At 42.9% G+C, this 27,877-nt stretch overlaps 1 protein-coding gene across 1 annotated transcript in view; it reads right to left on the bottom strand.

Moving 5' to 3' along the window:
• The window catches only part of LOC137347055 (prominin-1-A-like), a 289,266-nt gene that overhangs the window by 64,606 nt on the left and 196,783 nt on the right, over positions 1 to 27,877 (bottom strand). Inside the window, exons 9-18 of the mRNA XM_068011104.1 lie at positions 26,843 to 27,060; positions 20,812 to 20,886; positions 16,964 to 17,027; positions 14,216 to 14,375; positions 12,838 to 12,990; positions 12,560 to 12,683; positions 11,870 to 11,973; positions 10,779 to 10,860; positions 7,413 to 7,559; positions 5,170 to 5,241 (exon numbers count right to left, since the gene is read on the bottom strand). Coding sequence (XP_067867205.1) covers positions 5,170 to 5,241; positions 7,413 to 7,559; positions 10,779 to 10,860; positions 11,870 to 11,973; positions 12,560 to 12,683; positions 12,838 to 12,990; positions 14,216 to 14,375; positions 16,964 to 17,027; positions 20,812 to 20,886; positions 26,843 to 27,060 — 1,199 coding nt within the window. The remainder of the gene's footprint in view (positions 1 to 5,169; positions 5,242 to 7,412; positions 7,560 to 10,778; positions 10,861 to 11,869; positions 11,974 to 12,559; positions 12,684 to 12,837; positions 12,991 to 14,215; positions 14,376 to 16,963; positions 17,028 to 20,811; positions 20,887 to 26,842; positions 27,061 to 27,877) is intronic.

The following is a 27,877-nucleotide window of genomic DNA, read 5'->3' as shown; positions in this document are numbered from 1 at the left end:
AAAATTTCTTCTTCAGAGGACTTGAATGCATGTGAAAGCAGCAGGTAGAAGAAAAGCCCAAAAAGTGTGGGTGCGAGAACACAGCCCTGTTTCACGCCACTCAGGATAGGAAAGGGCTCTGATGAGGAGCCACCATGTTGAATTGTGCCTTTCATATTGTCATGGAATGAGGTGATGATACTTAGTAGCTTTGGTGGACATCCGATCTTTTCTAGTAGTCTGAAGAGACCACGTCGGCTGACGAGGTCAAAGGCTTTGGTGAGATCAATGAAAGCAATGTTGAGGGGCATCTGTTGTTCGCGGCATTTCTCCTGTATCTGACCAAGGGAGAACAGCATGTCAACAGTCCATCTCTCTGCACGAAAGCCACACTGTGCCTCAGGGTAGACACGCTCGGCCAGCTTCTGGAGCTTGTTTAGAGCGACTCGAGCAAAGACTTTCCCCACTATGCTGAGCAGGGAGATTCCACGGTAGTCGTTGCAGTCACCGTGGTCACCTTTGTTTTTATGGAGAGTGATGATATTGGCATCGCGCATGTCCTGGGGTACTGCTCCCTTGTCCCAGCACAGGCATAGCAGTTCATGCAGTGCTGAGAGTATAGCAGGCTTGGCACTCCTGATTATTTCAGGGGTAATGCTGTCATTCCCAGGGGCTTTTCCACTGGCTAGAGAATCAATGGCACGACTGAGTTCGGATTTTGTTGGCTGTATGTCCAGCTCATCCATGACTGGTGGAGGCTGGGCTGCATTGAGGGCAGTCTCAGTGACAACATTCTCCCTGGAGTACAGTTCTAGATAGTGCTCAACCCAGCGGTCCATTTGTTTGCGTTGGTCAGTGATTATGTCCCCTGATTTAGATTTGAGGGGGGCGATCTTCTTGATGGTTGGCCCAACAGCTCTCTTAATGCCATCATACATTCCTCTGATGTTTCCGGTGTCTGACGCCAGCTGAATATGACTGCATAGGTGTTGCCAGTAGTCGTTTGCGCAGCGCCTGGCTGTTCTTTGTGCAGTGCTTCTCGCTGCTTTAAGTGCTATGGATGTTAGCTCACTGGGGGTTTTCTTGTAGTTCAACAATGCAATGCACTTAGCGGCTATGACAGGTTCCAGCTCTTCATTATGAGATTGAAACCAGTCTGCATTTCTCTTCGCACTTTTGCCATAGGTAGTCAAAGCTGACTCATAGATGGCGTCTCTGATGTGGGCCCACTTGGTCTCAGCATCCCCTGTGGGAGTGTTTTGAAGGGCTGTTACAAGTGAATTTAGAAATTTTTGTAACAGCTGTGGGTGAGAAATTCTGCTCGTGTTGATGTGCGGGTGGCCCTTCTGCTTGGAATGATGCAACTTTTTTGGTTTGAGTCTAACCTTGCTGCACACCAGGGAGTGGTCAGTGTCGCAGTCCGCACTGTGGAAGCTGCGTGTGATTTGAACACTGTTTAAGGCGGCTCGCCTTGTGACAATGAGGTCTAGCTGGTGCCAACGACGCAATCTTGGGTGCCTCCATGAAACCTGGTGACAGAGTTTAGTGTGAAAGAACGAGTTGGTGATGCAGAGGTTATGATAGGTACACAACTCAAGCAGTCTCTGCCCGTTCTCATTCATCCTTCCAACACTGTAGCGCCCAAGGCAGGAGGGCCATGAGTCATGGTCGGCCCCAACCCTGGCATTAAAGTCCCCCAGCAGGAATAGGTGTTCGGTGTTGGGGATGCTGCTAATGATGTTATGGAGTTCCTCGTAGAACTGATCTTTAGCTTCAGGTGGGGAGCAGAGTGTTGGAGCATAGATGCTGAGTAGCTGTACTGGACCAGAGGTGGTGAGCAGTCGGATGGACAGTATGCGTTCCGAGCCATTTGAGGGAGGCTCTATCATGCTGAGCAAGGAGTTTCTGATGGCGAAGCCCACTCCATGCTGTCTTGGTTCTTCAGGATCCCTGCCCTGCCAGAAGAAGGTGTAGTCTTGCTCTCTTGGAGATCCGCTCGCAGGGAGGTGTGTCTCCCAAAGTGCTGCAATGTCTACATTGAGTCTACTGAGCTCGTTGTTAATGATGGCGGTCTTCCAAGAATCGTTGATTTGTATAAGGTCTTCTGACAGGCCAGGACACATAGTTCTGAGGAACTCTACTCTAAAATTACCATTGAGCTGGGGGATCAATGCTGCTTCAATGAAGAGTGCAGGAGGGCATGCCAGGAGCAGCACCAGGCTTACCTCAAAATGGCGGTGGACAATTAAACAACTAACCAGAGGAGCTGGCTCCACAAATATCTCCATCCGCCATGATGGGGGAGCCCAGCACATCAGTACAAATGATAAGGCATTTGCAACAATCTTCAGCCGGAAGTGCCAAGTGGATGATCCATCTCGGCCTCCTGCTGAAGTCCCCAGATGCCAGACTTCAGCCAATTCAAGAAACGACTGAAGGCACTAAATACTGCAAAGGTTATGGGGCCCTGACAACATTCTAGCAATAGAACTGAAGACTTGTGCTCCAGAACTTGCCACGCCCCTAGCCAACCTGTTCCAGTACAGCTACAACACTGGCATCTACCAGGCAATGTGGAAAATTTCCAGGTATGTCCTATACACAAAAAGCAGAATAAATCCAACCCGGCCCATTACCACCCGATCAGTCTACTCTTGATCATCAGTAAAGTGATGGAAAGTGTCGTCTCAGTTCCATCAAGTGGCACTTGCTTGGCAATAACCTGCTCAGTGACGCTCAGTTTGGGTTCTGCCAGGACCACTCAGCTCCTGACCTCATTCCAGCCTTGGTTCAAACACAGAGACATTTACGGCACAGAAGGAGGCCATTAGGCCCATCAAGTCCATACCAGTGCACCACGGAGCTATGCTGTCAGTCCCACTACCCAGTTCGATCTCCTTAGCCGTGCAAGTCTATTTCTCTCAAGTGGCCATCCAACTTCCTCTCAAATATCTATCCAATTCTCTCTTAACTGTTTTTGAACTACCCATCTCACTGGAGAAGCCATTCACCAATCAAACCTGCTCTATCCTCACCTCACATTTACTAAAGGGGGTCCCGTAAATGCATGACATTGCCCCCTCTGGGGTTCGGGGGGTGGGGCGTTGAGATGGGTTGCAACTGAATTGATTGGGGCACGGCTCCCTAAGAATGGTCTCAACAGATTGGAAGTTCACAAATGTAACACTCCTCGAAAGGAGGGAGCGAGAAAATAGGAACAACAGGCCAGTTAACTGGACATTAGTCATCAAGAAACTGCTGGAATCTATTAAGGAACTTTAACAATGCACTTAGAAAAACAGACAAAGTCAACATGGTTTTACAAAAGGGAAATTGTGTTTGACAATTTATTAAAAGAGTTTTTTGAAGATGTAACTCGTAGGGTAGATAAAGAGGAATCAGTAGATGGACATGGACAAAAGAGCTGAACTCATGGTGAGGTGAGAGTGACTGCCCTTAACACCAAACCGAGTATGGCATCAAGGAGCCCTAGCAAAACGAGAGTCAACGGGAAATCGGGGGAAAACTCTCCACTGGTTGGAGTCATACCTAGCGCAAAGGAAGATGATTGTAGTTCTTGGGGATCGGTCATCTCAGCTCCAGTACATCACTGCAGGAGTTCCTCAGGGTAGTGTCCTAGGTCCAACTATCTTCAGCTGCTTCATCCTCCTTCAATCATAAGGTCAGAAGTGGGGATGTTTGCAGATGATTGCACAATGTTCAGCACCATTCGCGACTCCTCAGATACTGAAGCAGTCCGTGTAGAAATATAGCAAGACCTGGACAATATCCAGGCTTGGGCTGATAAATGGCAAGTAACATTTGTGCCACACAAGTGCCAGCCAATGACCATCTCAAACTAAGAGAGGATCTAACCATCTCCCCATGACATTCAATGGCATTACGATCGCTGAATCTCCCACTGTCAGCGTCCTGTGAGTTACCATTGACCAGAAACTGAACTGGAGTAGCCATATCAATATCATGGCTACAAGAGCAGGTCAGAGGCTAGGAATCCTGTGGCGAGTAACTCACCTCCTGACTCCCCAAAGCCAGTCCACCATCCACAAGGCACAAGTCAGGAGTTTGATGGAATACTGTCCACTTGCTTGGATGGGTGCAGCTCCAACAACACTCAGGAAGCTCGATACCATCCAGGACAAAGCAGCCTGCTTGATTGACACCCCACCCACAAACATTCACTCCCTCCACCACCGATGCACAGTAACAGCAGTAAATACCAGCTACAAGATGCACCGCAGCGACGCACCAAGGCTCCTTAGACAGCACCTTCCAAACCTGCAACCTCCAGCACCTAGAAGGACAATGCATGGGAACACCAACGACTGCAAGCTCCCCTCCAAGTCACACACCGTCCTGACTTGCAACGATATCACCGTTCCTTCACTGTTGCTGGGTCAAAATCCTGGAACTGCCTTCCTAACAGCACTGTGGAGTGCAGTAGTTCAAGAAGGCAGCTCACCACCACCTTCTCAAGGGTAATTAGGAATGGGCAATAAATGCTGACCTAGCCAGCGACACCCACATCCCATGAATATTTTCTTTTCTCAATGCATGATTAGTTTGCAACCACAATAGGCATTTTACAAAAACCATAAGCAGGTAATCAAATATCACCATTGGGAATCAACATGGAAGAAATTTTTCAGCAAGTGTTCACGCAGTTGTATTACTTAATCAGAATTACATTTTGCTTTATAGCATAGTATTGACATTTGGAATGTTTATTTAAGAATCCACAAGCCTCTGCTGTAATAAAGAAACAAAGCTTTGCTCCTGAATGGCATAAAAGCAGTCACAAATCAGTACTTTCTGGAACAGGCCCAAGGTAATACGAATGATGTCAGGATATACATATACTACTCTATAAAATGTAGTTTCACCAAATGAAAAAAAATTATTCACATGGAAAATTTACATGCACAAATTATGAAATTCAGATGAACAAAGTCAGCTACATAAAGAATTGTTAAACAGACTGAAAAAAATTAGGTTAATTGCATCACAATTAATTTTAATTTGAAGTTTGTCAGTTTAGGTGTCAAATAAATAAACCACAAGAATCTGCGAGAGTGCCTCTATGTGCATGTACAACAACGAGCACCTCTCTCCCTCTCCCTGCTGTCTCTCCCCAGTTGTATGTGGCCAGCTTCCAAGTTCAAAACTTACCAATGCATTTGCTTTAGCCTCTAGATCATTTGCAAATGTGCGAAGATCCACCATAGTCACACTTTTCTTGAGCTGAACATTTAAGAAAAATAAACATTGAAGTGAATTTATTGGATAGTGCTAAAATGCACACTTGCAGAAAAGCAATGATGTCTGCTTGATGGTAAGTTACACTATGGGAGTTATATAAAGTTGTGTGGCATAGAAGATTTAAGAGCTCATTTCTTGAGTTTTACATGTCTTCCATATAAACGAATTATAATCTACTCTGGAATTCTACTCCACTATCTAGTATAGGTCACAGGTACCAACGCATGTTTCATTCAAGTAGGAAAAATCACAATGCCTTTTTGAGCAGGGGAACATGGTGATTTTAAAATCAGTTTCACAAAAAGTCGGAGATCACCAGAATACTCAGCATCTGAGCTCATTTTAAGAAAGACTGAATGCAGGGAGATTTGCTCGTTCTGTTGGGGAGGGTTTAAACTAGCTTGTCAGGGGGATGGGAACCTGAGGGGTAGCTCAAATTGGAAGGAAGTAAAGCTGGTAATAGGAGGTAGAAAAGTAGCAAGCGACATTAGAAGGCAGGCGAAACAAAGGACAGCATCAACTCGGCTTAGAATCCAGAATAATGTCAAGACAACAAAGTTAAGGGCACTCTACCTGAATGCACGCAGCATTCGCAACAAGGTAGATGATTTAAAGGCCCAAATAGAGGTAAATGGGTATGATTTCATTGCCATTATGGAAACATGGCTCCAGGGTGACCAAGACTAGGAACTGAATATTCAAGGATATCTGACATTTAGGAAGGACAGGCAAAAAGGAAAAGGAGGTGGTGTTGCACTGATAATAAGGGATGGGATCAGTACTTTAGTAAGAGAGGATCTCAGATCGGAAGAACAAAACGTTTGGGTGGAGCTAAGAAACAGCAAGGCGCAGCAAACATAGGTAGGAGTTGTTGAGAGGCTACCAAACAGTAATGGTAGTGTGGGGCATGGTATTAATCTGGAGATTAGAGAAGCATGTAGCATGGGTAATACAGTAATCACAGGTGACTTTAATCAGCACATAGACCAGGTAAACCTAATGAGCACTAATGCTGCAGAGGACGAGTTTCTGGAGTGTGCTAGGGATGGTTTTCTAAAGCAGTATGTTGAGGAACTGACTAGAGAACAGGCTATTTTAGATCTAGCATTATGTAATGAGATGGGGCTAACTAATAATCTTGTAAAAAAACTTTAGGGAGGAGTGACCATAATATGATAGAATCTTACATTATGGTTGAAATTGAGGTAGTTCAATCTCATGCCAGGGTGTTAAATTTGAACAAAAGAAATTATGACGGTATGAAGGGCAAATTTGCTGAGGTGGATTGGAAAAATACATTAAAAGGTATGACAGTACATAGGCAATGGATAGTCTTTAAAGAAATATTACATAGTTTACACCAACTATACATTCCTTCAAGGCACAAAAACCCCAAAAGTAAAGGCAGCCAAGCGTGGCTAACAAAGGAAGTTAAGGATTGTATATGATTAAAAGAAAAGGCCTATAAAGAGGTGTAAGGGAAAAAGATGGATGCTAAGCGAAAGGAAGAAATACTAACAGGGGCAACTAATAACTTGGTCAAAGAGGTGGGTCTTAAAAAGGAGTGAGAGGAGCAGAGGGGCTTAGGAAAGAAATTACAGAGCTTGGGACCTACATCACAGAAGGAGTGGCACCAATGTTTTGGCAAAGAGGTGGGAGATATACAGCAGACAAAATCAGAGGAAAGGTGAATTTGGGTGGTTGCAGTGCACAAGGAGGTTACAGAGATACAGTGTGGCATGACTATATAGGATAGATGCAGAGGCAGAGAACTTTATATTTGAGGCATTAATTTTACAGGTGTGAAAGAAGAGATTATTTTATTTTTAATAGATAGCTTCCTTGGATATGAAACAATCTTTAACTAAAACCCTATTGGTTAGGTGAACGCTTAAAATTAAATTAAGTCTTTGGATTCAGTAGATGATATTTTAACATCACTTTAAAAAAAACTAGCGGCACCATCAGCTCTACCTGTAATTCATTTGAATAGCAATGTCACTGACATAAGGTAAGATGGAATTGTTTATAATTTCAAGATAGCATAATTAGGAGATTTGATTAAAAAATGTATGCAATTCAAGGAAAACAATATTTTCTAGCTGGTACCATGTTTTATCGCCTAGGAAAGTAAAAGAATTAAAAAGTATTACCTCAATGAAGTAGGCAGTATAATTAATTTGGTCAATGCCACTGTCAGCGAAATCATGAAGGCTCTTTTTTGCCTCGTCATCCAGTATTACTATAGTACTTAAGTTCACATCAATATTTCTGATTTTGTCGGTCAGATACGTTGAATGCTGAAAAATAATTATTGCCATAAAAAGTAAATTTGAACTTCTTTCACAGATCCCATAATTTTTGATCTGTTCACATAAAAAATCTTACACTATTGAAAGCTGCAGTCACATAATCAATGTCTATGTACACTGTCCTTGCTTTGTCGAGACAGGCATCATATCTCCCAAACTGCTACTAAGCAAAAACATTCCAAAAATGAACATTTTGAGCTTCAGGTATTTGGCCCAGCTACAGTTGACAATCTCTGCTACATTATGTTGCAAGTTGAACATAGTATACATTCATGCATTTCCAGAGCTTTTATCATGTCGATCAAGGTATTAAATTAAGTGTTTCTGCAAACTGTTGTGATGTATTATCTTAAAAAATGAGTCGTTCTAAATTTGATTGGCTAGTTGTGATACTGGTTAATGGTCTAAAGTATGACTGAGGGGATGGAGTAAGCACAGGCTGACAGTGGCCCACAACTTCCCAGCATAGCTGGTTTGGCTGCTGTGCATTTGAGAAAATTGATTGAGGTATGCATGGTGCTTATTTTCTGGTGCAGGAATTAGGAATTAAAATCAAGGCCCATGTTCCTTTTACAAATCCTAATTTAAAACTGCATGGTCAACATAAATTTCAATCACTCAATTAAGTGTTTTGAAACTGAAAACAAGTTTAATTATGTTGACACGAACACAGTTTACTTCACCAAGTGTCGAAACCTGAGGCATATTGTCATAGTCAATGAAACCCTCAAGTAAATAAATGCAGTCACGGGTGGACAAAGTAAGAGAAAAAGGCCATTTTAAAATTCACTTCGAAAATACTTCTTCGTAGGCAATCTATGGAAAGCATTTAATCTAATCGCATCCCCACAGCAGCACCCCACCCCCCACCACCCCCTTTTCCAGATTGATGCAGGAAAACAAACGTAAAAAAATACAGGTCTCTGGTCAACAATTCAGTTGTGAAGAAGTGTTTCTCGCCTCAAGTGCTGCAATGGTAAGATAGGCTTGCGTTTACCACTTGCTGAGTTACTGATCATAGCAGTTTATGGTTGCAGGGTGCTGAATGAAAGTCTATCACTTCCTTATTGGAAAACCAAAAAACAAATTTAAGTAAAAGAAAATCTGGCTGTAGTTGTTATTGTGCACTAGCTGCCACCTAGTATCAAAGCAGCCCTATTTAACATATAAGTGAAATGTAGAAGAATCAATCCTAAGAGGCAAGATGAAATATTCTCAATGGAGCTAGCACAGAACATCTTGTGTTAGACAACCTTTTGCTCCATATAAAGTCCGAACCCCATTTCACCAACAGTAAAAACTGCAACATAAGGTGTGGAAAGGCAACAAAAGATTTTTTAAAAACACAAGGTTTTGATGCCTTTATCTCCACAACCACAAAGCTCATCATCTCTTTTCAACGTCCTGAAATATTCTTTGAAGAATTGCTAAATAAAGGAAACCAAGCAGAATTTTTCCAGCCAAGTGGAGGCAGGTTCCAGTGCATGTGGGGTAGTAAAGTCCCTGAAATTGACTCCGGGTCGGGATCCCGACATCATCCCGCCCTTTTCTAGCTTTCCCTGGGGCAGACTCTGAGCTGTGAGTCCAGTGAGGACTTCCCCACTCAGCGACCCCGCCACACCCCACCCCCCAACCCTTGGGTCTGGCGGGAAAACAACTGAGCCAATTAAAAATGCAACTAAAAGCTTTTTTATCCACGAATTCCTTCTTTGCCAAGAGTATATGGCTTCCACGCTGTGTACTTGCCTGATTGACCATAGCAAGGTGAGACAAAGTGGGAACAGCTTCTTCAGTGAAACTGTCAAGGCTTTGATCAGTTACACTGAAGAGCTGCGGCCATGGTCATTGACAGACTGCTGGTCAAAGCACTCGCAGAGAGTGTAGTTTCAATGCTTGACATGTGACTGCCAACTTCTTGGAAGACACTTCACCTACCTTATGCTGCATTTCCCTGCTGCCAGCCTTCACCATAGTATGGTAGCAGATTATGAAGTTCCACCTTCCACCTCTGCTGAGGGGCAAGAGAAGAAGCCACACTACCACCATCAGCTCCAGCAGCAGCAGCAGAATCAGCACCAGCTGCCTTCTTCTCAGGGATCTGCCTCTCCACAGGGCAAAAGGGATGGACACAGAGATTCAGGTGGAAGGAGGTGAGATGTCTGAGCACCAGTGCCTCAGGAGGCTCAGACTCTCACGGCACGTCACTGCTGACATCTGCAGTCTCCTCGAACAAGACCTCCTTACCAGTGTACCAGGTGGGCACACACTGCCAGTGGCCGACAAGGTGCCAGTTACTGGAGGGCCACCTCTGACAAGGTGCCTGTCACTGGAGAGCCACTTCCCAGGCCCCTGCTTTTTGCCAAGTTGCGCCCTCTCTTCTCCTTCAAGGAAGAACTCAGAGAGATGCGAGTACCTGTAAAGGCTCATGTGGAAAGTGATTGTGAGGCACGGGTGCAGAGGGCAGGAGGCTGAAGTTGAGTAAAGGTTATTGGCTGTTCGGATGGGGATATGAGGTGCCTGCAGAGGAATGAGTGCAGCTGCAAGCTGTGTTGACCTGAGGAGTGCTTTGCAGGAGAAATGCTGAGCAAGTCAGGGTTTTGGGTTGGTACCTGAATGTGTTATGCTACTCACCTGCCATATCATCCCAAGGTCTGGATACTCTTGGTGCACTGTCTCCAGTTTGGAAGGACATTTCTTCTGCTGACTTCCTAAGCCACTTCCGTCCACGCCTACTCATTTGGAGAGAGTGTCCATCTGCCTCCCGTACTGGAGAGAGTGCACCTCAATGTAGCCACTCAGATCCCGCAACAGGGCCTCCAGGAGAGTAAAAGACCTGGGGTGGGGGGGGGGGTGTGGGGGGGGGGTGGAAGTGAGGGCACGGATAACTTTCCCAGGTGTCCTTTCCATTCCTGTGGTTGCCTCAGCCTCAAAGATCCAAGTGCTAGAGAACCATTGTAACTCATGTCATGTTCCCTTTAATTAGATATCCTTCCTTTGACAGAATAGATGTGCCATCACACCTGCCCTGGGGAGCCTGGAAACGGGAGGCTGTCATTGCTCTGGGAAAGAGCCTCTGAAAGCTCGGCCATTCGTATATCGGGTTCCCAATCCAAAAATGGTCCTGCCATTCTGGCAGGGACTAAATGGAGAAGATTCTGCCATCTATAAATTATTTTGCCCAGAGATGACGCCAATATTTTTACTTACTCTACTGAGTTTTACACTGTCAACGTTGAATAAATGTTGTAGCTGAAAAGCTGAATATACTCCTTCATTTTTGCGGCATTTGCTGTATAAAATGAAGAAAAGCTGATTTAGTGCTCACACCTCAACTGCTTTCTATAATATATATGACACACATAAATGGCTGTGAAATAGTATGGGTAACAGTTATCATTCTTGAGGTGTACGCTGCTGCATTTGATCTATTAAGATGGATGGCATAGTGGAAAAGAGTGGTAAAATAATATTTCCACTTCAATGTCATACAAATTTGAAGGAGTAAAAAAGCTATAGAATTGAAACCATATGGGATAGAGCTCCTCAATAGTGCCCCTTCCGAAATAGTGCCTTATGGGAAAAAAACAATAGTAAATACACTAATATAGTCCTTGGATGCAATTAGTTAATACTGCTACAGATAACTAGTTAGATCTGGCACAAAAGTGTCCATTTTCCCCTATGTAAATGTTATACTTTTTTAATATTTCCAACACCAAGCCATCCAACAACAACTTTCTTTTAACACCTTTAATGTAGAAACATGTCCCAAAGTGCTTCACAACTGACAGAAGCAACCCAGCTAAGTTGAAAGACCCCAAGAAGATACTGGAGAAATTGCTGATTTCTTCATCCAGGAGTCAGTGCCCTTCTGTGCCAAAGGCACTTTTAATGGCTTTATCAGCACCTTGACATGAGGTTTTCTGATTCAGTAATCCTGGGGTGGCAAAGGGAGGCACAGCCAATAGCTTCAGATTTCCCAAGTTTGGTTTGAGTTAATTGGAGAAAAAAAAATCATCTGGAGTTGCACTCCTGGTCAATGTTTAGTGATCCTTACATATGGAGGTACTGTACCAAGACAGAATTGGGATTGGCTACAATATTCTCTACTATTGAATAGCCTGCCAAAGCATATTGTCCAATCTCACATGTGAAGAACAGGCACATGACAAACCTGGATCCCTACCCCTGCCAAGTCTACACCTTTTAGAGAAGGTGGCAAGGAGAAAAATGGGAGCAAAGTATTTTTTTCCCTCGAAACAAGCATTATAAGTTAGCAATAGACTGTAGTATCTGACCTGTATACACTCTGAAAAGTGAGGTTTATGTTGAGTTCAGAAAGCAGAAACCCAGAAAGGAAATGTTTCCATTGTGAGTTCAACAAATAGGGAGTATCCAGAACCTTAAATGTACAAAAATAACAGATTTAGAGAAAAACACAAGAACACTGATTTTCCAGACATCGTGGCCAGAGTATTACGCCACCCCAGCGAGTTGGATGGTGGCGGGGGAATGGTGTAAAATGGAGCGGGAGGCCTTCCTGACCCGCTCCCGCCCTACTTTTTGTAGGACGGCGGGGCGGAAAACAGGCCGCCCGCCCCAGGTCAATCAAGGCCCTTAAGTTTCCAATTAACGGCCACTTAAGGGCCTTCGCCCGCCTCCACGGAGATTTTACCTGTGGCAAGTAGGCGTCCTGGAGCCGGAAAAGGCTGCCCGCTGAAAGTTGTCAGCCGCTCTGCGCCCAGGGGTGGGGGGGGGGGAGGGGGGGGATGGGGAGAGGGGTGCCTGACAATCGGGCACAGGATTGAGGGCCGCCCCTGCTTCCCCAACCACCCCCAGGACCCAAGAGTGGTAGAGAAATGGGTGGAGCAAAGAGATTTTAAGGCCTAAATATATAATTTTCTAATAAAAGGGCCTCAAATTTTGCAAAAAATAGCAAAAGTGAATAAAATCGGAAATTCCATCTTTACAAAGCTCTTTTACTTTACCTTAAATAAACTGTTGTCTTTTAAAGATTGACAAGCGAGTTTTTCTACATTTCCACCTGCAATGAAAGTGGCCAAAACTACCAGCATCAAAAGCCAGGAGAAGATGAAGCTGACCCCAACTCCACTGAAAGAAATGACAATTAGATTTTAAATATGTTTATAGAATTTCAAAATTCACATTGTAATGAATGCTTTTACCCCAAAAGTTACACATTACATGCATTTGTCAAGCTCTGGGACTGCAGTATTTGAAATATTTTGTCATAATAAGTTCTTACGCTAAAAGAAGGTTGCCTCCAGTGTTTGATACACAGCCTCTTGTGGTTGGAGAAGCATGTTGGTCAAAGCCACAGGATCCACAAAGCAAACCCAGATAGTTGAAAGCAAGGATAAGTACCACTGAACAGCAGAGTGCAACACTGGCAAGCCATCTATAAAAGGACACATATGCTGAAATCACTTGTTTTTAATTGCTGCAGAAATAAGCTTTCATTGCAAATGCTTAAAACTGAACAAAATGGAGATCGGGCAATGTCCAGTTTTAAAACCTGAGTAGAGTGGTGCAAGTCATTTAGTGGGACTGTAAGTAAATCTAAACGCATACTGATCCTTGGTTACTTCTGTTTTATTTGAAACCTTGTGATACTGAAACAATAATATGATACACTTGATTCCTCTCTCATTGAGCAACAAATACATTTGGAAACTTATAAGATAGGTTTAAGTTATCAAATTAAGGTGCAAAACATTTTGCAAATAATTATAAGAACAATGAACAGTACAGCACAGCAACAAGCCATTCGGCCCTCCAAGCCTGCGCCGATCTTGATGCCTGCCTAAACTAAAATCTTCTGCACTTCCGGGGTCCATATCCCTCTATTCCCATCCTATTCATGTATTTGTCAAGATGCCTCTTAAACGTCTCTATGGTACCTGCTTCCACCACCTCCCCCGGCAACAAGTTCCAGGCACTCACCACCCTCTGTGTAAAGAACTTGCCTCGCACATCCCCTCTAAACTTTGCCCCTCTCACCTTAACCCTATGTCCCCTAGTAACTGACTCTTCCACCCTGAGAAAAAGCTTCTGACTATCCACTCTGTCCATGCTGCTTATAACTTTGTAAACCTCTATCATGTCGCCCCTCCACCTCCGTCGTTCCAGTGAAAACAATCAGAGTTTATCCAACCTCTCCTCATAGCTAATGCCCTCCAGACCAGGCAACATCCTGGTAAACCTCTTCTGTACCCTCTCCAAAGCCTCCACGTCCTTCTGGTAGTGTGGCGACCAGAATTGCACGCAATATTCTAAGTGTGGCCGAACTAAGGTTCTGTACAGCTGCAGCATGACTTGCCTATTTTTATACTCTATGCCCCGACCGATGAAGGAAGGCAAGCATGCCGTATGCCTTCTTGACTACCTTATCCACCTGCGTTGCCACTTTCAGTGACCTGTGGACCTGTACGCCCAGATCTCTCTGCCTGTCAATACTCCTAAGGGTTCTGCCATTTACTGTACACTTTCCACTTGCATTAGATCTTCCAAAATGCATGTTTTAATTATGTTTAAGCTTTTTCAAAAAAATGTCAATGTTGGAATCTTATAATGAATATGTTGATGCTATTGTATTAAAGGTAAGCTTGAAAGAAAAAACCTACCTGTAGAAATCATATTTTTCCAAATATGGAAGGTACTCAAGAAAGTATCTCTGACCCTGATTGAGATATGCAGTAAAAGTATTGAGCATATCGTGAATAATAGGCTCCTTGCTCAAACTTGAAATGATCTCTTCAGCTTCACTTAGTACACTCTTTACATCTGAAACAAAGGACAAATAATACAAATCTGCACAGCTACATGTGTGCACACTTCGTTAACTGTGTCAATTCTGTTATAACTGTTGACTGAAACAGATGGAACAGGCTCACAAAAATGCACTATGCACCATGATAAAGAGCACATCTTTTTATTGCCATGTACAAGTATACACTTTTTTTTTAAAAACAAGACTGGTCCAGAAGGTTCGAATACATGGGATCCAGGGTGAGCTAGCAAATTAGATACAAAATTGGCTTGGTGACAGGAGGCAGAGGGTGGCAGTGGAGGGATGTTTTTCAGATTGGAGGCCGCTGACCAGTGGTGTGCCACAGGGATCGGTGCTGGGTCCTCTGTTGTTTGTCATATATATTAATGACTTGGATGTGAATGTACAGGGCATGATTAGTAAGTTTGCAGATGACACCAAAATTGGTGGTATAATGGACAGTGAAGAAGGTTGTCTAAGGTTACAACAGGATATAGATAAACTGGGAAAGTGGGCAAGGGATTGGCAAATGGAATTTAGCGCAGACAAGTGCAAAGTGATGCATTTTGGGAAGTTAAACCAGGGCAGGACATATTCAGTGAATGGCAGGGCCCTGGGGAGTGTTGTTGAGCAGAGACCTTGGGGTGCAAGTACATAGTTCCCTGAAAGTGGCAACACAGGTAGACAGGGTGGTGAAGGAGGCGTATGGCATGCTTGCCTTCGTCGGCTGAGGCACTGAGTACAAGAGTTGGGACGTCATGTTACAGTTGTACATAATGTTGGTTAGGCCGCATTTGGAGTACTGTGTGCAGTTCTGGTCACCGCACTACAGGAAAGATGTGATTAAGCTAGAGAGGGTGCAGAAAAGATTCACAAGGATGTTGCCTGGTTTGGAGGGCTTGAGTTATAAAGAGAGATTGGATAGACTGGGGCTGTTTTCCCTGGAGCGAAGGAGACTGAGAGGGGACATGATAGAGGTATATAAAATTATGAGAGGCATAGATAGGGTAGATAACCAGAGTCTGTTTCCCATGGTATGGGTGACTAAAACTAGAGAGCATAGATTTAAAGTGAGAGGGAGGAGGCTTAAAGGGGATCAAAGGGGTAAATTTTTCTCAGAGAATAGTGGGTATCTGGAATGAGCTGCCAGAAGAGATGGTGGAGGCAGTAACAGCAGCAACATTTAAGAGGCATCTGGACAGGTACTTGAATGAGAAAGGCACAGAGGCATATGGAAGTAATGCAGGCAGGTGGGATTAGTATAGATAGGCATTATGGTCGGCATGGACGCGGTGGGCCGAAGGGCCTGTTTCTATGCTGTACGACTCTATGACTCCATAACAGCAAAAGTGCATAGTAAACACAAGCTAATACATTACCAACACAATGAGACAATGCCAGTGAGCATTTATGTAAGGCTTCTATGGAATTGGTCATACGAACATAGGAATTAGGAGCAGGAGTAGGCCATTTGGCCCCTTTGAGTCTGCTGCGCCATTTAATAAGATCATGGCTGATCTAATTGTGGCTTCGACTCCACTTTCTTGTCTACCCCCGACAAACTTTGACTCTCATTAGTCAAGAACTAATCTACCTCTGCCTTAAAAATATTCAATGATCCTGCCTCCACCGCTCTCTAGGGAAGAGTGTTTCAAAGACTCAACCATCAGAGAAAAAATTTCTCCTCATCTCCATCTTAAATGGACAACCCCTTATTTCTTAAACTGCGTCCCCTAGTTCTAGTCTCTCCCATGAGGCTCAACGTTAATAAAGTTCGGGATCGGAATAAAAGTTTATTTTGGGGGGAGGGGGCAATTTATATATTGAGTACTCATTGCGGGGTGGAAAAGGGGATTCAAAGTCATATTTAAATTATAAATCTTATTTTTTGGAGACATGACCTTTAAAAATTTAAATCTAACTGAAGGACTTTAAGCCCTTTAAAAATGGCGCCACGCCTGCGCGATGGCACTGGGCACCGGGCGCTGTTGCCATGGACGGAGCGCCTACCTCCTCTACATAATCGGGGGCGGGCATTCCACCCCCTCCATGTTAATGAGCCACCACGCAAAAATATCGCAACGGCTCCCCAGTGCACATCTTGCGCCTGCACTGTGCTGTTTTTGAAGCTGTAAAAATTCAGCCCAGTGAAAGAGCTTTATACAGAGTATAGGGATTAGTTTGCCATCACAAATGGACAGTGACTAACATTTTAAATTCAGTAGAAATTCAGTTTTTCAGAACATAAAAAAGAATTATTGTAGCTTCTGCAAATAGATTGCTGAGATTAGAAAACTCTGGTGCATTACAGGAAAAACACACAAAAAGGCACACTATGTTATTGTATTTACATACTGTGCTTAGATTTTGCTTAAACTTACAAGGAAGTGCTGCAAAATTGAGAAGATGTTGTTGTAAACAAGAGAAACACACCAGAAAAAAGGTTCAGTATAAATGAATTGAAAAACAATTCTAAAACTTCGCACTCTTCTGCATGCACACATTTCTCTTTCAGCAAGCTAACAGTTAAGCTATTGTTTATTTAAGAAAAAGAAATTTATGCACAAAATCAAAAACACAGAGGATTTTTCTATAGCTGTACCTGATGTAAAGGATTTGGTTTCATTCTGAAGCACTTCTGGAGTATTGTTAAATGCTGAATGTCCCTAAAATTATAGAAGTAGATTATTAACATATGAACCAACAGTGCAAACAGATTTTTTTTTATTTTATCCTCAGTAGCTCCAGCAAAAATAATGACGATAAAATTTATCATTGGCAAAAAATCCAGTGGAGAAATAAGGAGAATCTGAAAAGAAAAAAAACCATGAATCATTACAATCTGGGATTCACCACTTGAAAGGTTGGTGGAAGCAGATTCAAAACCAGTTTGGACAAGACATACCTGAGTTTTCCAAGTCACACACCAATCTAATCTGTAAATATAACGGTCATTCCTTCACCATGGCTAGAACCCCCTACCTAACAGCACTGAGACAGTACCCTCATTAGAAAGACTACAGCAGTTCATGGCAGCAGCACAGCATCCCTTCTCAAAGACAATTAAGAATGGACAATAAATGCTGGTCTTGCCAGCGAAGTACAAATTCCAAGAAGGAATAAATATGAAAAACACTTTAAAAAGGGAATTGGATTTTTCCTGAAAAAGGAGAAATTTGCAAGGCTATAGGGAAAGAGGTGAGTGGGACTAATTGAATAGCTCTTTCAAAAAGCCAGCACAGGCATGATGGGCTGAATGACCTCCTTCTGCCTTGTATAATTCTATGATGATAATTCAACTAAGTTCATTATTATTAGTTCACCTGGGTCATCCTCTTCTGACTGATGAATGAATGTCTTTTCAGTCTCAAAGGATATATTTTATGAACTACATGTTGTCAGTTTTACATCATTTCCTAATGGCTACCACAAAGCTAGGCATGACTTAGCATAAATTAGCTATCTCACTCCGATCATTGTTTACTCATTGTTTAAGCATAAACCAAATTTATACACAAATTAAATGCAGAAATTAAAGCAGATGGCTGGTGTGGAAAATTATGAGATTCGCATTGGCTCTGTAGGATGTGGTCTGCTGAGCATTTTGTTGGGCTTGAATGGGGAAGATTTCTCCATGCAACTAGCTGTACGACTATTAACCTGAAAGTGCTTCATATTGACATTAGCTGCCAATACATTCTCACCCTGAAGAGCATGGAAGCTCACAGATGTTTTTATTTTTTTTTAAATATACCTTTACTGTAATTGTTCAATGGTGTGAAATACTGCATTGATGTACTAGCACAAGACAACACTAAGTTTTAATACAATTTCCATATGTTCTGCTTTAAACTAGGTTACTTCTTGAAGCTGAGCAGAGGTAAGACAGTTTAGATCACTGTATGGTACTCTTGTACAGCCACTAACAGATAGCACAGGTTACCTGACTGCCATCTCAGGTACTGGTATAAACTCTCTTTGCAGAGAGATGAGAAAGAGACATGGTGGTGAAGAATGCAAGACGTATTGTACAGTAATTTTCTGAAGGAGTGAAACTACAGTATTTGCCATTAGTTAAGATTTTCCCTTGCACGTTTAAGATTTTACATTTTTTTGTGTGGGAAATTGGTGAAAGTGGGAGCTGAAAACATTGCAGTGAGGGAACTGGGCATCTAGGACATGAGTGAACAGGACAAGCAACTGAACATCTCCTTAACCAATCAGACTGAAGGATTGTGAAACACTGTTGCACCACAATATTGCTGTGAACAGATGTGGCCTCGCTAACGATCAACTATCATTCAGATGGGGGATGGGGTATGTGGGACAGTCCAAGGCAAGATAACTTAGCCATTCTATTGAAACCCCAAATATGCATGGTAACTCCCAAACCAATTTTTGACTGGGTATTTGTTAGAGAAAGGGGGAAAGGAATAGAAGATTTGTTTGATATCCTTCAATTAATAATTGTTGCATGATATGGATTTTGTGTGACACTTAGGGCTGCATTTTGTTCTCTTGTTGGAGGTGGGTTCGGTGGCGTGGGGGGTGGAGAATCCCCACGGAGCTGTCAGCCACGAAACATGGCGCCATACCACAGTGTGCCAATTTCGTTGGAGGCGGGGAAGTACTGTGGCGATACTGATGCTCCGACGCATCAACATTGTCATTTAAATGTTGTAAATGCTGCTTTAAATAAATTTGAATCTAATTCACTGAAATTCAACAAAGGTTTCTCAATTTTCTGGTTGACATGCAGCACTCACGTGCTTTCAGTTTTGCGACTTTGAAAAGCTGGCGCCACCAAGACAAGAGTCCTCGGAGCTGTGAAAGGGCAGGTAACCTAACCAGAGCAGCACAGGGGAAGTGGGTTGACAGCAGCCACTGCCGCTATGCTGAGTGTCCAAGGGACTGGTGTGTGAAAGGGGGAATTCTGCAAGAGGCTTGTATGTAAATGGGGGGGGAGCTCTGGAAATTATTCAAATCAGAGTTCCACTCATTAACTGTGATTAAATTTTCATGTAAATGGAGCAACCAGAATGTAAGACGCAACATTATTTTCCACTTATTACCATTAAAACAAATGTGCACGTCTGCTTTAAAATTAACATAAATCAAATCCACTAGCAGCATACAGATTATACATTAGCAGACATGCATATTTATCACATATATGCATAGCATATACAAAAAATATTAAACAAACAGGACACAACCAAGTACTGAACCAGAAATAGTTTATTTCTAAATGCCAAAACCTTGCAAAACTCAGAATACAATGTTTAACATTAGATGCGATTCCGCAATTGGACAGCACTTAAAGAACAATCGAGTGTACCAAGAATTACACTAACAACCAATTTAAGATTGTCAGTTGGGCTTGCAATGTGGATCACTTGCGCTTGCTAGAAGTTACACATGTTCATTTGCAGGGACCTGTCCTGTGTAGACATTGTGCCTTTTTTGAATTAAATAAAAGCATGGGGGAGAATAGTTCCCTGGTCCATTCTCCATGGCAACGCCTTGACTAGACCAACCAATCATGCAGTATAAATTGTTGCTCCCTATGAAATTTGGCATTCTTGTGCCTGTTCTGATGAGTGCAAGGCGAAAAGCTTCGACAGCATGTCTCTTTGTTCAGCAATATATAATTTATTGTTATAGGTTTTTCACAATATCCAAAGGAGGTGATAGATCACAAGGAAAACCTACAAGATGTTCAGGCTCAGCTCTTTTATGGCCTCTCAGAGAGATAAACAAATTGAACGTTAAGACATTGATCAAGTGTTATAATACCCTGACTATTCAACTCCAACCAGCAACACTCTACACATGCCATTAGTCACAATCCACTAGTGTAAATTATTTGGCCTCAGCTCCATTCTTAATTCATCCAGCCTTTTTTTTTATAAAGTAGTTAAATAACAGTATTAACTGCTTTTGATGGAACTCTATTCCATACTTCTCTGAGCGCACAAGACGCAGCTACTAAAAAACCTGCAGATTTGAACATCCCCTAAACTGTCCTTCACTAACCCTGGACTCGCTACCATGACCTTAACATCTCCACCACTCTATAGTTTTACAGAATTTTTCCTAGTCAATCGCAGCCGTTTCCAAGTTCGCGTGCAGCAAATTCCCTTAAAGAAATTGAAGGTCATCTAAAGAGATTATCAGTCTTTATAATCAAAGAAAACACACCCAAATGATACAGAGTCTTTGGAACACAAAATTCATCTTTCGTCCTTTAAATATTACTCGAACATTGGCACCATATAAATCACAGCATCTGTCATGTAGAATGCAATTTTCAATACTGTAGTAACAATCAACCCTTCAGAATTTAGTTAAAAGTAACAGCATTAAGAGCAATACCCGGTAGAAATCCAGAGGTGACAGCATAACATAATTGGAATTTTAAAGGTCCCAAGTGAAAAAAGCATTGCTTACCTTCTGAATCAAGCCTTCAAAGTCAGTTTTCAGCACATCATTCACTTTGGCGAGTTCAGAGTCAACATCTTGTAACTGAAAAACATAATTTCAGGTGGCTCAAAAAGGCCTGGGCCGTAAAATAAAACAGCAGCCCGTATACACAGGCTTTACTCCGTAGAGCCGCCACGATATTAAAAGCGGTGGCTCATTTACATGGCCATGGCAGACAGCTCCCCTGAAGACGTGGGAGGAAGTGGGCGGTCTGTCCCTGTCCATTGCGCAGGCACAGACGCCAGTTTTAAAGGACTTTCAGCCCTTCATTGTAATTTAAATTTTTGAAGAAACCTGATTGTAAAAAGTTAATAAAGCTATCGCGACCCTCTCCCACTGCCTCCCCAACTGCCTTAAACATTATTACCTGCCCTCTTCACCAGCTCCCACCTCAAGAAAAAAAAACTTACCTTGCGATCCCGACCTTCCCCCATCCAAGTTAATAAACTATGAACTTTACCTCTTCCTACCACCCCCTAGACCAATCAAAAACATTTTACCCCACTCCATTCCCCCCCATCTTGAAAACTTGCCTCCTCCCACCTCCCCACCAGTGTCCTGCATCGGATCTCCAGACGGAGATCCAAAGGCATGGGAGTCCAGTCAACTGACTGGAATATTGGAGCGGGACGGCCGGCGGCAGCAGGTAAGGCATCAATTCATTAATTTGCATTGATTAACATATTGAAATTCTGCTCCCCTCGCAAGCAGCAGTGGGAGAGGGGGGGCCGCCATATGGCTTCGCCGCCGCCAGCAATTTGGGACCAGACTTTCCTGGCATCGAGGCCCGTGGTGAGCTTCTCCCGGAAGCATTTTACAGGCCCCCCAGTATCACGACCCCTGACGTCGGGTGGTCGGTAAAATTCAGCCCCTGGATTTTGCAGTTGTAATGACAGTGAAACTGTCAGAATGTGCCATCATTACAACTGTGAAACTGACAGCTGCTTCTGATTTTTTTCCACATAGGCAGTTAAACACTGAAATCCAAAAGTTGCTGTCAGTGATTTCCCACTCCTTCAAAGGGTGCATTGCTGCAGACCCCGCAGATGGAAACCTTTAGAAATTACTTGAATTTGTGTGAACTTCCACTTTTAAGCTATCAGTCCCACTGTAAAAACCGTTGAAAAAGTTACACTGTATTGAATGAAGTATAAACTGCGTTTTTAAACGGCATACTGCATAATTCATAATTCTTAATGAACAATCTCTCTGGCCCTTAAAAGCTAATGTTTGTGGAAAGCCAAATGTTTCCATTATAGGAACATTCCATAGATTTTTATTTTTTTTTTAAGTTTGATATTTCAGCTTCTACCTTAATCCCACATGCATGCCTCAATCTTTATTTTGCTGTCTGTAAAATGATTTAACGGTGAAGGATAATCAGTGGTTTTTACTTTGTGGTTTGTTGACTGTGTCACGCCCAGTAATGACATATCGTATGCCTACCTTTAGGATAAGAACTTTATTCAATGTAGACTCTTTGAAAAGGTCCACTTTTAAAAAAAGGAAAAGTGAATGTGCTGCAAGATGGCCAACGACGGTCCGATGACCTGGCCTGTATATTCAAACTGTCTCACTATCTCGAAAAGACAAAAGGATACATTCCAGACTAAGGGGTGTCGACTACACCCATCCTGGAAACATCAAGAGACATTCTCAAATTGAATGGTTTCCTTTTGAGACAAAGAAGGTGTGAAGTAGACAAATCATAACAGAACAGTATCCAATCAAACATTAATAGATAGCCATGGATTCCACATTCTGGTCCATTGTGTGGTCAGACCAGGGGAGAAGGCCATGCGGCAACTAACACAAACTCTGTGATGGATTTTGGCCTTTAAACGGTAACCCTCTGGAGAGAGAGAGGACAGATCACAACAACATCACAGAGAAGGCAGTCCAGCCAGGGGCTGTGGAAAGATCTAGCCTAAACAAGAAGCAGCAGCTCTGCTGCTAATTCTACACTTCAACTTTTTAGAACATTAGAACATTACAGCGCAGTACAGGCCCTTCGGCCCTCGATGTTGCGCCGACCTGTGAAACCATCTGACCTACACTATTCCATTTTCATCCATATGTCTATCCAATGACCACTTAAATGCCCTTAAAGTTGGCGAGTCTACTACTGTTGCAGGCAGGGTGTTCCACGCCCCTACTATTATCTGAGTAAAGAAACTACCTCTAACATCTGTACTATCTCTATCACCCCTCAACTTAAAGCTATGTCCCCTCGTGTTTGCCATCACCATCCGAGGAAAAAGACTCCCACTATCCACCCTATCTAACCCTCTGATTATCTTATATGTCTCTATTAAGTCACCTCTCCTCCTCCTTCTCTCCAACGAAAACAACCTCAAGTCCCTCAGCCTTTCCTCGTAAGACCTTCCCTCCATACCAGGCAACATCCTAGTAAATCTCCTCTGCACCCTTTCCATAGCTTCCACATCCTTCCTATAATGCGGTGACCAGAACTGCACGCAATACTCCAGGTGTGGTCTCACCAGAGTTTTGTACAGCTGCAGCATGACCTCGTGGCTCCGAAACTCGATCCCCCTACTAATAAAAGCTAACACACCATATGCCTTCTTAACAGCCCTATTAACCTGGGTAGCATCTTTCAGGGATTTATGTACCTGGACACCAAGATCTCTCTGTTCATCTACACTACCAAGAATCTTCCCATTAGCCCAGTACTCTGCATTCCTGTTACTCCTTCCAAAGTGAATCACCTCACACTTTTCCGCATTAAACTCCATTTGCCATCTCTCAGCCCAGCTCTGCAGTCTATCTATGTCCCTCTGTACCCTACAACATCCTACGGCACTATCCACAACTCCACCGACCTTCGTGTCATCCGCAAATTTACTAACTCACCCTTCTACACCCTCTTCCAGGTCATTTATAAAAATGACAAACAGCAGTGGCCCCAAAACAGATCCTTGCGGTACACCACTAGTAACTAAACTCCAGGATGAACATTTGCCATCAACCACCACCCTCTGTCTTCTTTCAGCTAGCCAATTTCTGATCCAAAGCTCTAAATCACCTTCAACCCCATACTTCCGTATTTTCTGCAATAGCCTACCGTGGGGAACCTTATCAAACGCCTTACTGAAATCCATATACACCACATCCACTGCTTTACCCTCATCCACCTGTTTGGTCACCTTTTCGAAAAACTCAATAAGGCTTGTGAGGCACGACCTACCCTTCACAAAACCGTGCTGACTATCGCTAATGAACTTATTCTTTTCAAGATGATTATAAATCCGGTCTCTTATAACCTTTTCCAACATTTTACCCACAACCGAAGTAAGGCTCACAAGTCTATAATTACCAGGGCTGTCTCCACTCCCCTTTTTGAACAAGGGGACAACATTTGCTATCCTCCAGTCTTCCGGCACTATTCCTGTCGACAATGACGACAGAAAGATCAAGGACAAAGGCTCTGCAATCTCCTCCCTGGCTTCCCAGAGAATCCTAGGATAAATCCCATCTGGCCCAGGGGACTTATCTATTTTCACACTTTCCAAAATTGCTAACACCTCCTCCTTGTGAACCTCAATCCCATCTAGCCTAGTAGCCTGAATCTCAGTATTCTCCTCGACAACATTTTCTTTCTCTACTATAAATACTGACGAAAAATATTCATTTAACGCTTCCCCTATCTCCTCTGATTCCACACACAACTTCCCACTACTATCCTTGATTGGCCCTAATCTAACTCTAGTCATTCTTTTATTCCTGATATATCTATAGAAAGCCTTAGGGTTTTCCTTGATCCTATCTGCCAATGACTTCTCGTGTCCTCTCCTTGCTCTTCTTAGTTCTCCCTTTAGATCCTTCCTGGCTAGCTTGTAACTCTCAAGCGCCCTAACTGAGCCTTCACGTCTCATCCTAACATAAGCCTTCTTCTTAAAGGGGAATTTCAGTGAGTCTTGAAAACTGACCATTTATTCAATCTTTAATTCTAAAAGGTATAATGTATTAGCTATATCTAAATTCGACCTAATTAAGCCTATTATACCTATGTTTCATCACAACTCCACCTCACCTTCACACACCTGCCAATGCTACCAGTTTCATACCTACTTCTTGCTGCCTCCACATAACTTCAGCTATGGCATGCACATCACCCAAACACAATGCTATACCATTACTGACATTCTGCCCTCTCCCTTTTGCAGGACAAGATGGCACACAATAGAAGGGAGCAGGGTAGAACAGGCAGGGGACAAGGACACCTGCATCTCCTGAGCCTATGGAGGAGATGGCTCTCAGCATTATTGGGCTGGCTGCGATACAACCCGTGACATCCGGCATCACTGAGAACATTGAGAATGATGGCATATTCCTGCCTTATGCCTCTTCTCAACTCCAGCACACTCTAATCTTGCTATCTGGCATGATGAGCAAGCTGATAGTGTGACAATGGGCCTCTTGCTTCCCACCCCACCTTGCTTCTCTCATACCAACCTTCCCCTTCTGATTTCCTGCTTTCAGACATCCAAGGACTATTGCCTGGCCAGCCACAGCAACCCAAGGAGGAAGAGAGAGAGCAATAGCACAGCACTAACGAAGAAGCCCCAACCTCTGCACATACCTTGAAGGCAAATGTAGAGTTGGGATCTGTACTGAGTGAGTCATCCGGGCACAAGTGAACTGCAACCAGGCCAAGGGGAAAGGATAGCTCACTTGCCAACTCACTGAAGGGCAAGGTTGCAGACAAGTTCTTTAGCAGAAGACTCAGATGAGGACCTCAATGAGGCAGCGTACAGGAGATTGCTGATGTGCACATACACTGTGTTGCTGGTTGCTTTGGCTGGCCTGCCAGACAGATTCCTGCCACTGCAAGAAGCATGGATGAGGCCAGCTCCAAGTTGGTGCAGCAGAGAACTGAAATCTTAACCAAAAGAAATCTACAACACCTCAAGAAGTTCAAGACGACAAAACCCAGGCCTACACCGTTAAAAGAGACTTAGAAGATTCAACTGGTTTACTGTAAACCACGAACATCTACCACACCTTGAACTCTTACCCATACCTTCTATCTATCTTCTCGAGAGTGCATGCGAGAGTGCATACAAGAGTGCACGCGTGCATGAGTGGCATTGCAAACATTTTGGGGAATATAGTCCAATAAATAGCTAACCCTCTGCTTTAAACCTACAAGAAAACATGTAATTTGTCTGTTTATTTGGCAAGTAAAACACTCAGGGGCTAACTCATCATTTTAAGCAAAACACAATTGCGGTCAGTTGGGAGGTGAACAGTGGGAACCACCCACACCCCTTCTTACCACCAGTCCAGAACAACTGTGAGAATTCTTCAATGTGATTGGCTAGATCTTTGTGGGCAGCTTTCTTCAAGGTCAGCAGCAAGTGCCATTATGACCCAAATGATTGCTTAACAATTGGAAAACTTAGCAAGTAAAATGCGAAGGAGAAAGGAATTGAGCAGATCTCATTTCTGTTTAAGAATACACAGTTCTGAATATTTTTGTAATGCATACATAAAAAATAATTTTAAAACAGTACTGAGTTTTGTGAACTGTAATTTAATTGCAATCTAGATTTAGATGGGAAGTGTTATAAAGTCAACAGCGACACATACAATTATGTTTACAGTAACAAAGGCTGCAGGTGCTACCTTCTAATTTAACTAATTCAGACTGTTAACATATTGTTTTACCTCCATGAACAATATTTGCAGATTGGTAATGGGATAAAGGGCAGAAAAAATTAATTTTTAGCAACATTTATTTAAAAATTTCCAGGAGTCCTCATTTTTGAATTTTTGATGAGTTGTTTTGCTTATGCTCAGTTGGTAAATGAACAATCTATGAGAAGCACTATTGTAATCTCTTAAATAGTAGTGGCGGGGGGGGGGGAAAGGGAGTGGGCAAGGAGAAATTTAAGCTATAAACTATAACCTGAACATGTTATTGGGTGGGGGAAGGATGAGGAGAGAAAGTGGACTTAAACAAAGCATGTCTTACCTGGCTAAAGTTTGCATTTATATTGAGAGAGTCCAGTGAATTCCTTATGTCATCACAATATGCAACAGTTTCAGGTACTCTGCAAGCTGCATCATTCAATGTGTTATTGAGATTTGTTCGTACATCAGTCAAGTTTGCTTGAAGTTTGCTGGTTGTGTTGTCTAAAGTTTGACGTGAGGTTGTCACGTTCTCTAAAACTTCCTTGGTTTCTACGATAACTGCAGATAGAGGGTTAATCAAAAATTATCCTATTTACTATACAGTATAAAGTTTACTTTGGATGTCAGCTGGCTGGACAGAACCCACCATATTTCAACTTTGCATTCTGCAAGTCCTTCTCGGATAGAAAATAATGTTTAGTTTCTACTTGAAGTTATGAAACATTTAAAGTATCTTTTTGTACTGTATAAAATGAACATAGTTGCAAGACTAGACACTAACATTGCCCCAGCTCATCTGCTACTGAAACCTTCATCTATGCCTAGCTTAACCTCTAGTCTTGACTAGTCTAATACTCTTCTGACTTGTCTCCCATTTTCCACCCTCCATAAACTGGAACTCTTTGAAAAACTCGGCTACCTATATCCTAACTCATACCAAGTCCTGTTCACTCATCACCCTTGCACTCGTTGGCCTACATTGGCTCCCACTCCAGCAATGCCTCGATTTTAAGAGTCTCATCCTCATTTTCAAATCCTTTCATGGCTTCAACCTTCCCCGTCTCTGTAATCGTCTCCAGGCTACAATGGTCTGAGATTTCGACACTCCTCTAATTTTGATCTCTTACGCATCTCTGATTTTAATTATTCGACAATTTGCAACCGTGCCTTCAGCCGTCTAGGCCGAAGCTCTGGAAAGCCTCCGCCTCTTTAGCTGCCTCCTTCTTTAAACCGTTCCTTAAAACTTACCCCTGTAACCAAGCTTTTGGTCTTCTATCTCCAATATCTCCTTACATGGTTTGGTGTCAAATTTTGTTTGATAACACTCCTGTGAAGCACCTTGATATGTTTTACTCTTTAAAGGTGCTATATAAAT

This window comes from Heterodontus francisci, chromosome 1, assembly GCF_036365525.1.
Source record: "Heterodontus francisci isolate sHetFra1 chromosome 1, sHetFra1.hap1, whole genome shotgun sequence".
NCBI lineage: Eukaryota > Metazoa > Chordata > Chondrichthyes > Heterodontiformes > Heterodontidae > Heterodontus > Heterodontus francisci.
The sequence above is the reverse complement of the archived record's forward strand: the minus strand, read 5'-3'. Positions and strand labels throughout refer to the sequence as shown.